At 44.7% G+C, this 10,987-nt stretch overlaps 1 protein-coding gene across 3 annotated transcripts in view; it reads left to right on the forward strand.

Annotated features, from left to right (window-relative positions):
• The window catches only part of SEMA6A (semaphorin 6A), a 132,128-nt gene extending 122,102 nt beyond the window's left edge, over positions 1-10,026 (forward strand). For all 3 annotated transcript variants that reach the window (XM_019469593.2, XM_019469594.2, XM_019469595.2), the window contains one exon: positions 8,434-10,026. In XM_019469593.2, the coding sequence (XP_019325138.2) occupies positions 8,434-9,632 (1,199 nt within the window). In that variant the 3' untranslated portion in view covers positions 9,633-10,026. The remainder of the gene's footprint in view (positions 1-8,433) is intronic.
• The last annotated feature ends 961 nt before the right edge of the window (positions 10,027-10,987 follow it).

Genomic DNA, 10,987 nt, shown 5'->3' on the forward strand with positions numbered 1-10,987 from the left:
TGGCATACCATTCGTGTCACGCAGGGCAGTGTTGCTCAAGTTGTAGTGAAAATAAGAATCATCTGGAGGCCTTGTTAAAACACAAATTTCTGAGCCCCAACGCCAGAGGTTCTGATTCAGAAAGTCTGGGTAGGACCCGGGGATTTGTATGTTTAACAAGTTCCAGGTGATGCTGGTATCGAGCAGCACTGATTTGGGACACTTTCCAAGTTGTTATGTGTTATCCTACTTAAGGTCCTTCTCTAATATTTTGTTTTATTTTTTTATTTTTAATTTTTTAACGTATATGTTATGTTTGAAAGAGAGAGACAAAACATGAGTGAGGGAGGGGCAGAGAGGGAGACAGAATTGGAAGCAGGCTCCAGGCTCTGAGCTGTCAGCACAGAGCCCGATGTGGGGCTCGAACCCATGAACTGAGAGATCATGACCTGAGCCGAAGTCAGACGCCTAACCGACTGAGCCACCCAGGCGTCCCGTTTTTTTTTTAAATCTTGACTTTTCTACTCTTGGCTGACACAATCAAACCCTACCAAAGTGTCACATTAAAACAGTCTACCTTGGACCCTGTACAAGGCAGGTAACCTGTCCAAAATTCTAGAAACACTTCCATTACAGTACATTGACCATTAACAAATGCCCTGCACAATGCCAAGTGCTTTACATGCGTTCATTCGTTTAATCTATTAAATCCTTCCAATGACACCCATCTGCTAGCCAACACCACTAATGCTCAGAGGGACTAAGTGACTTGTCCAAGATCACAAAGCTCGTTAGTTCTAAAGCCAAGACTTAAGCCCAGGTCGTTATGTTCATGTTCTTGACCAGTTCATGTTCTTGACCAGTAACACCCAGCCTCATTCATAATCCAGATCCCAAGAATGACATCTCCAGCAAGTTTAAGTTGGCAGCTTTAGTATTCAAACAGCCTTGTTTCCTCCTATTTGTGTCGTCTTTGCTTTGTGGAGAAAAAAAATCAAAGCGCTGAAAATAATCCAAAGAATCACCTGAATTTAACAGTATTAGTGAAATTTTAGTGGGAGATCCACTTCCCCATTTTGTGGTTTTGATGCCTTGTGAGAGCAAAGGAAGAAGATGGGATTAGAAAGTCGGAAAATAGAAATGTTTTGTCTGGTTTCAGAAGAAACTCCTTAGACACTCGGTTTCCAGTCTAATTAGAAAGAAAACCTTTAAAAAAAAAAAAAAAAGGAAAATAAACCATGCAAATTTTGCTAAAACTTTGCCCATCTGAAATGATCATCACCTTTACAAAGACAGTGATAGTTCTAACATGTGAAAACACTGACCCACATTTCAGAATATGGCTTTTAAAAGTTATCTCATCATGACTCCCAATCTAGACTTCAATCCATGCTACGGAGGTAGCATTCCCATTGGTGGTGCCGTGTCTAAAAGGGTACAGCAGAGAAGGATCAGAGATGCCAGGATTCCCACTGACACAAGGGAAAATGAAGCTATTTCTCCTCTAAAAAATGTGAAATAGAACGAACTTCATGCTCGTTCTCCCTTTTCTACCTGTGATGGCATCCCAACAACAATTTAAAAAATGCATCAATTTCAAAGGTGAGAGAACTGGAAGTAGATTCACCCACAGACAACCACAGTAAGCACTATTTCAATATGTGAGTTTTAAAACAGCTTCTGAACTGAGGATATTAAGCAGCCAGGAAGCTGCCTCTACTTTGGCATGATCAGTCATTAACTTCATACATCTTGAAGACCATGGCGCCTCCTAGTACCTAATCTTCAGCCTGCCAGGAAAAAAAAAAAAAAAAAAGGAAAATAAAAAGGAAAAGGAAAGTTTGAGTTATAAACTCTGAGCCCATTTCCAAGGCTGCTGGCGGTTCAGTTTATTCTTAAGCCATCTGGATCACGTTATGCCCCAAGACAAGAAGAAGGCTCCTTCCTGCCGAGATAACCACAGAGAGTTCCCACTGCGTTTTCAGTATGGTCATCTCCATCGGGTGGGGCATGGCTTTGAGGATAAATTGTCTCCAGCGAGGGTTTTTCCCCTATTTGTTTTCTTCTCTCCTTAACAGGGATTACAGCCTGTCCACTGTGGTTAGCATCCATGATGCCTGGCCTATGATTGGTTCATTCATTCATAGTGCCTTGTAGGACTGTCAGCCTGGCATTCTGTTGCAATAAGATTTTCAAACAAGAAAAATTGGGTTGTTAGATTCCATTCACCCAAGTTGTTATGAGGATTTCAAGGAAATTGCAGGCTTGTCTTACTATAAAGGAAAATCAAGGGTTTATTTTTAGGGGATCCTACTCCGGGGGCTTTTCTTGGTGTTTTGCCATCTTTGTTAGCTCTCAGACCCAACACGAAACTCTCTCTGGCTCCGCGGCGAAGGAAATGTCCATTCTCCTTTTTGCCTTTGCATATGTCTCTAAAGGACACAGAGAGGCTTTGTTGTCTTTGTGGTCATCGGGTCTGCTTTACACAGATGCCTATTAATCACTTCACTATGGAGACAGACACATCCATCATATCACAGCAGCTCTGAAACAGGCAGTCCAGTGAACAGGGGTGAGAGGGGAAAGTGCACACTTAACCATTTCAAGGTCCTAGCTGCCAGGGGCTCCTATACTTAGCAAGGTAATTGGTGGGGATGGGGAGGGCTCCTCCTTGGTATTTAGCTTAACAGGTGCAGTGATTTTGTGTACTTTTCGTTTGTGTGTCTTGTTGCATGCTTTGATAGAACAGACATCTCCCAGCTTCTGTAGGATACAGCGGATAAGTATAGTGGAGAACAAGTTTTAATTTTAAAAAGTTATAGTAAACTCAGGCGGACTACCTGTACTTCTGAGGCAAAGCTGTTGACTCTGAAGCCAGTAGTTTTTTCGAATAATGGAGTCAACATCAAGCAGAGTAAGCTGAAAGTCAGCCTTCTCAGGCAAGACAACCCTTAGAATTGCAGGTAAGTTAACCAAGACTTTCCTTCCAAAACTGGCTTGTCCACCATGTCTTTTTCAGTCATTCAAGGCTTTTCACAGCCTGCTTCCAAATGGTGATCAGCTCTCACTCTTCTGTTGCCTCTACAAGTACTCATGCATTCATTCACTATTTAACAGATATTTACCGAGCACCTTTATGCCTGGGAATTTAGGGGTATATCTCCCTCCTAGAGAAGAACAAACGTACAGTAATGTAAAAGTGATGAGTTAAGAGAGAGAAGTTAAGGTCTCTGGGGAACTTAGGAAAGAGCTAACCCAGTTGGAAGAAGTTGGAGAAGGCTTCCTCTTTTAAGTCGAGGCCTAAAGGAGAGGGTCAGAGGAGTGGGAGGTGAGCAGGGATATTCAGGACAGAGGGAAGAGACTATGTGAAAGTCCAGAAGCAAGTGAGAGGATAGCCAAGTGGCTGGTGTCTATAGCATGAGTGACTAGATGGGAGTTCAACTATCGACCATTATGAATACAGCTTTCACTTCCTTCCCTCTGTGCATTGGTTCTTACTGCTGCTTCAGCTGCCATCCTCCACATCCTTAAGGCCTGCCTTAAACACCACTTCCTAGGCTGAAGCAGAAGCAGTGTATCTCTTGATGCTTCCAAACACTTTGGATGCTCACATGTGAGCACCTGCCCTCTCCCTTAACTGGATCGCAGAGTTTGTGCCTCCTTCACCTTTGTCTCTCCACAACCTGGCACAGTGCTTTGGTCTGTGCTCAGTAGATGCCTGCTGAAGGCACCAAGAACATTACAGTCCAAGAGGGCATCTTTTCTGAGGTCTGCTGTCCCAGAGCCTGGCACTGGGCTTCCAGGGCAGACTAGGCAATTGTAGAGAACCCAAGAGAAGGGCTACTGGAAACCTTATTATATATAACAATCTGGTGTTTGAAATTTCAATATGCCTTCATGTGGTCATCGTGGGAAAAGTTAGAATTGTGTTGGACTTCCTTGAAGTTTGTAACTGTTCTTATTTTAATTACATTTTGCAGGGCCTGGAGGGTGGGGTTGTTCATAATCTTTTCATGGCTTCAGCCTCCAAAGAGCTTAAAATTGTCCCTCTGAGACCTCCCTCTGCAACCCTCCAGCATCTAAAAACTCTCTCACCTCAGGGGGAAAAAAGTGAAGATTCTATTCTTTCTCAGTTCTGCCAATTTAAGACATGATTTCAGAGAAATCTCTAAGCCATTGTGTGCCTTGCTTCCTGCAATAGGAAGGTGGAAAGAATAACCATTTAGCACCTCATGACTGGTGAGAAATAGTTGGTGGTTAATGAATCAATGCAAAGGCTGTTACAGATACTGTTTTCATTATATGCCCCATTTTCGACTGGTGAGAGTAAAAGGCCCAGGAGTTGGTAGAGGAAGGCATTTCAATGCCCCAGGATAGAGAAGCCAACTCTTATTGGTCCTCCTAGTTGGGGGGGGAGGGGGGGGGTGCGGGGAGCGAGATACCTGGAGATGGAGTATGCCACCCTACAAAGGCCCCTCCACTTCCCCAGGATTTCCATGCAACATCAGAAGCAATGATGTTCAGCCAGCTCCCTTTAAAGAGTTGTATTTTTTTTGAATTATTCAATTATTTAATTCCACCAGAGCACCCAGTTGTTACAAATAACTCATTTACCCTCAACATCTCTTTTGGAATTATCCCAGAATGAATTTCTTTTGATTTTTCAAATAGTTCCTCATTATCATTTTGAACATACACGGAGCACCTTTATAAATTTGTTTTGTCTAATGGATGTTAGTATTATTATATTCTGTTCTATGGATGGAGATCTAATTTGGTTCTGTGACTTCAGGTTATGGTCACTCCAAAAATGACCCACCAACTTTAGAGGCCCACTTAAAAGGGTCTCTACAATGTACTGCAAACCCATTTATTCAATAATCATTTATCAAGTGCCCAACTAAGATCCCTGGTGATAGTAAAGGTTATAAATGCATATAAACTAGAGTCCCTGCCCTCAAGGAGCTGAATCCAAGATTATTAGTCCACCAGAAGTCTATAATCACCGTGTTTTGTTCAACATTTCCCGCTTTTGTTGTTTTACTTACTTCACAATGCAGAACCTACAGGCAGTCCTGAAACAGAGGTATGTGCTCTCTTACGTTGCCTCAACACATCATCCCTTTGGCAGCATTTGGACAGCACAAGGTCTGGAGCTGGGAAGGGCAGGTCCGCCCTCCTCCCCAGGGAGACCCATACATAACAAATGGAATGAAATGGAGCAGCTGTGACTATTACTCTTATGCCCTCAGTGAGCTACTAACCCACTTCTCTTCTGTGGCTTCTTTTGACCTTCAGATTTGTCCAGCAAACTACAGCATTTAAGTTCTTTCTTATTCGTCACTTCATTAGATTCTTGCAAGAACCCCGGAAGGCTTTAAGAGTTGCAAATGAAACAACTGAGGCCCAGAGACGATAAGTCACCTGCCAGAAAGGTCACACAACAGCAAGTGGGAGCTTAAGACCCCAGGCCTTGGGAGACCGCTAGTGCTGGTTGCACCCCCACCCCTCTGACAAACCCAGTGTGTTTAGTTCTTGACAGTGACCAATGTCACAAAGTTGATGCAATCATTTCCATGAATGCCCCTTTGCCCTTTTCACGATATAAGCAGAAAGCTTTAAGTTTGGAAGGCATTTTCCAAGAATAACTTAGAACTTGTCTTCTTGACTGCTCTTTCAACTTAATCTCTGATCTATTTCCAACTTTGGACATGGGATTTCTGAATTTACACAAGCAGATGAGGGAAGCCACCTGCTTCATGGTAGTGATCTCAAAACTGAAGGGATGCAAGTTTTTTAAGGGCACTATTTACATAACATAATGAGATGGGGGGGGACGGGGGAGGGGTGAGACACCATTTTTCTCAAAGGTCAGACCCTACTTGATTTGTTAACAACCAAAAACTTGAACTCAAATGTTATTCCCTTAAAAATGTTCTTCCCAGTAAAAATGCAAGTGCTTTCCATGAGATTAAGACAGTCAAGGACCTTCAGACATCAAAGAGGAATATTTGGGAACTAAAAGTAAAGCAGCCCTGGATAACCTTGAAACTTTTACATTTTTCCCAATTAAATAATGAATAAAATACATGGGACTGCTTTAGCCTTATTCTTCTTTCCCAGTTCCTCTCAAGCTGAGAGGCAATTTAAATTGTAAAATACCAAAGTCAACTGTAGATAACTACCTATTATAAGTATGCATTTATTGGGAAGACACAGCCCCATAAATAGTGTTGCCAAGAAGAGATCCATGAAATACCCACTAAGAAAAATTTACCTAGTTCCCCCCACCCCCACCCCATGGGCGAGGTCTACCCTGTGGTTAAAATTCACTGAGATCACCAAGTCAATGAGGGAAATCAAACCCATTTTATTCACAGGTGTACATTTTTGTGCCATTGTATGTAGGTGGTTAAAAATGATGTTCAATAGAACACCAAACATAATCAAAACCGAATGAAAATCAGTTGCTATTTCAGCATTACAACAAGGAAATGCAAATTTAAGGAAGAAATTTTCATTAGCACAGTTCCTCTGTGACTAGGTATTAAAACAGATTTAAATGCAAGGCACCTCACCGTTTGGGAAGCTCCACGATATAAAAGGTGTGAGTTATAGCTGAATCCCCTGCTGTTTTTTGCTTCTCTGTTTCTACCCCCTTAAAAGTTCACGAAGATAAATCTGGAAATATTTGAGAAGTGTCACATTTGGAAATTATTCAGAATCTTGCCATCTTACAGACTTTTTCCCTGGGTGAAGTGTCTGCTCTGCCCTTCATTACCAAGGGCATTTGTTTAATCACAGAATCTTTGTTTCTCAAGAGGTATCTGCTGCTTCTATTTATTCGCCCCTGAAGTCACAATCCTTTGTCACAGGACAATCATTTCCACAGCAACCAACTGTGATGTCACAACTGAGGGGAGGAGGAATGTTTAGAAAGAAAAGAGAAAGAGAATGTTCTTTTCCACAGGCAAAGGCTTCTGAGTTTTAAAACCACGGCTTCACCAATCAAAATATTTTAGCAGAAAGATGCCATGACAAAGCTGCACTTCTTCAAGGTCTCAGCTGTGATGGTTACAAAGTATCTCAGCAGAAGTTGAAGGGTTGCAGGTTGTGGGTTTAGGAAGGGGTAAGAGTTTCATTTTGCTTCATTCTAATTCTGTGCCAGCAATATCTGCCAGTAAAATACATTAAACATATTCCAGAAAGAGTTGATTTAGTAGATGAAAAATGTTTCTCCTGAGACCAAAGAAGGTACATTTTCTGTCTTACTATCATTTCCATAATAGGAACAATGTTTATATTTCCTCAGCCCATGCAGTATCTCTAACGTATTCATGTTCTTTCACTCTCCAGAGGCAGGAATTGAGGTATTTGAGATTTTGTTTTTAGCTACCGCATCAAGCACTTAAGATCTGACAATTGTGATGTGTATTCTCACTTGGTATTAAAAACTAAGAGCTTCAGTGTTTCCATTTGATTAGAGTCTCTCAGCTTGGTGGCTGATTAAGCAGGAACAGGGAGAAAGCAACTTTCTTCAAAAATACAGCATCTCGGTTAATGTAGTGTAAGATTATTGACGGGTGTAGTCACATAATTTTTATTAAATTGAAGAGATTAGCTCTGCAGAAGAATCTCACCGTGGCAGCAAACCCTAACTGTAATAATGAGACCTGACGCTTCTCAAACCCACTACAGGGCCCCAAATGGTCTTTTTCTTCCCCTTAAATATTCTTTCAGTTTAAGGAAGGAAGAGCTTCATTCACATATTCAGCATATTTACCTGAAATTGAGTGCACATGGGTTTTTGTGGGTTTTTTTTTTTTTTTTTGAGAAGGATGATACAAAATCAGCATAAACATTTGTAATGTGAGCTTTAACTGTTTTCTTTCACTGTAAATGACACACGTGCTCTTTCCTCCAGTTGCCTGAAATGCAAACACAGCTTTTCTCCAGATAGAGGCCACGGGCCCCACAAAGAAGTCATAAGAAAAGACCCTGGAAGCCTAGAGGGTTGTGCCATTTGTTCATTTAATGGGCATACAATTGTTGCCTCTTCCTCTCCCGTACTCAAAATATCTCCATTATCCCAATGTTATGAGGGTAAGATGGAAAAAAGATGAAGGGGGAAAGGAGGAGGAACAAATTCTGGAAATGAAAAATCATCATATTCCAGGGGCTGAAACAAAGTAGAAAGAGCATATACTTGACAGAGGTTAAAGCACTTTTTCAGAACACAAAGAAGCAACAAAGGAAGTCTATTTGCATACTCTACGGGGGGGGGGGGGGGGGGGGTTAATTAGTTAACGTTTGGCAAGCTGCGCCCCAAGACAAGTTGTGCAGAGGTGCTATTGTCACTTATTACTGTTATTAATTAACGGGGTGAACTTCAAACCAAAATAAGCCTCGCGGTGTGCTTTCATGTCTTAAAACTGTATGCGATGTCTATTGCAGGAGTGATTCGGGAAAGTTACCTCAAAGGCCATGACCAGCTCGTGCCCGTCACCCTCTTGGCCATTGCGGTCATCCTGGCTTTTGTCATGGGGGCCGTCTTCTCCGGCATCATCGTCTATTGCGTCTGTGACCACAGGCGCAAAGACGTGTCCGCCGTGCAGCGGAAAGAGAAGGAGCTCACCCACTCGCGCCGGGGCTCCATGAGCAGCGTCACCAAGCTCAGCGGCCTCTTTGGGGACAGCCAGTCCAAAGACCCGAAGCCGGAGGCCATCCTCACACCACTCATGCACAACGGCAAGCTCGCCACTCCCGGCAACACGGCCAAGATGCTCATCAAGGCTGATCAGCACCACTTAGACCTGGCGGCCTTGCCCACCCCGGAGTCCACCCCAACACTGCAGCAGAAGCGGAAGCCCAGCCGCGGCAGCCGCGAGTGGGAGAGGAACCAGAACCTCATCAATGCGTGCACCAAGGACATGCCCCCCATGGGCTCCCCCGTGATCCCCACGGACCTGCCCCTCCGGGCCTCCCCCAGCCACATCCCCAGCGTGGTGGTCCTGCCCATCACGCAGCAGGGCTATCCGCATGAGTACGTGGACCAGCCCAAAATGAGCGAGGTGGCCCAGATGGCGCTGGAGGACCAGGCGGCCACCCTGGAGTATAAGACCATCAAGGAGCATCTCAGCAGCAAGAGTCCCAACCACGGGGTGAACCTCGTGGAGAACCTGGACAGCCTGCCCCCCAAAGTCCCCCAGCGGGAGGCCTCCCTGGGCCCTCCGGGAGCCTCCATGTCTCAGAACGGCCTGAGCAAGCGGCTGGAAATGCACCACTCCTCCTCCTACGGCCTTGACTATAAGAGGAGCTACCCCACGAACTCGCTCACGAGAAGCCACCAGGCCACCACTCTCAAAAGAAACAATACTAACTGCTCCAATTCCTCCCACCTGTCCAGAAACCAGAGCTTTGGCCGGGGAGACAACCCGCCCCCCGCCCCGCAGCGGGTGGACTCGATCCAGGTGCACGGCGCGCCACCCTCCGGCCAGGCCGTGACTGTTTCGCGGCAGCCCAGCCTCAACGCCTACAACTCGCTGACGAGGTCGGGGCTGAAGCGCACACCCTCGCTAAAGCCGGACGTACCCCCCAAACCCTCCTTTGCCCCCCTTTCCACATCCATGAAGCCCAATGACGCGTGTACATAATCCCAGGGGGAGGGGTCAGGTGTCGAACCAGCGGGAAAGGCCAGGCGCGCGCTCAGCTCGGCGAGGCCCTCCACTGCCTGAGTACCCACCAGACCAAGATGGCCGCGGCGGAGCAGAGGACGCTGGGTCCCCCTCGGGGATGCCGGGGGACTCTGGGAAATTGGGCCACGTGGTTTGGTGAAGGTTTGCGACGCGGGACTCACCTCCATTCTCGGACTTCACTCTCCCGGAACACCGTGCAACAGGTCGGACTCACGAAAGACTTAAATTATCATCACAAACATGAGCCAAAAGCACATAGCCACCCACCCCCCACCCCCACACGCATGCGCGCGCGCATCCGCGCACGTGCACAGGCTCTCACACCCACGTGCGCGCGCACCCACAAACACGCGCGCGCAGCGCGCGCACCCACACACACGCACACACACACGCACACACAGGTGAACGACTGCAACGTCTTTGTCCATGACCGCACGGGGCGCTGCCGAGCAGGGCTGGCGTTCCACCTGCAAAACACAAATACATTTTTAAAAATCATGAAAATTCAAAAGACAAAAAAATAAAGGATTCATTGATAATTCTAACTCAGACTTTAACAATGGCAGAAGTTTACTATGCTCAGATACTGTGAAATGCCCACCAGTGTTACAGCTTTCTGTTATTAGCAGATTAATGCCATGTTGGGCAACTATGTCATAGATTTCTGCTCCTCTCTTTTAATGAAATAACGTGACCGTTAACGCAAGTAACTCTTTATTTATTGTTCACCCTTTTTTTTTTCCTTAAGGAAAGGACTCTTCCATATACCATCCTATGAACAGCTCTTCAGAAAGCCCCTTGAAAGTTAAACTATTTAACGTGAAATCCATTAACTGGAATAATTGAGTTTATTTTTACAATAAATTCACTGAGTAAATAAGTTGGAGCTGGAATTCTGAGCTTTGTGTTTGGACTGTCTGATCTCTAGCTAAAGGAAAAAAGTTGACAGGGGAATATTTATTCAAATCAACCAGTTAATTTGCTGGCCAGGTCTCTGGCCTGTAACATGCAAAAAATTAATTAGCTTAAAAGTCCTTCCAGATCCTAACTTCGAAAGCAACCGGGAGAGGAACTTTTAGAATGACACATCCATGTCCCATTTCTGCCAACATGGCTTTGTCAGTGGTTCCTACTTTCTGTGAAGGCACCAGCTTGTGATACCCATCTCATTTCACCTTGCATGTGAGACCGCAAACAAAATCCACTAAAGGTGTGAACTAATTAATACGCTGGCTGCTACCTTGCATAAATTAATGGTTTGCTCACACGGGTTTTTCGTGGGGTTACATCTGTGAATAGCCTCTTTTCCACAT

Source organism: Panthera pardus, unplaced genomic scaffold (genome assembly GCF_024362965.1).
Source record: "Panthera pardus isolate Hobbes unplaced genomic scaffold, ASM2436296v1 HiC_scaffold_2, whole genome shotgun sequence".
Classification (NCBI taxonomy): domain Eukaryota; kingdom Metazoa; phylum Chordata; class Mammalia; order Carnivora; family Felidae; genus Panthera; species Panthera pardus.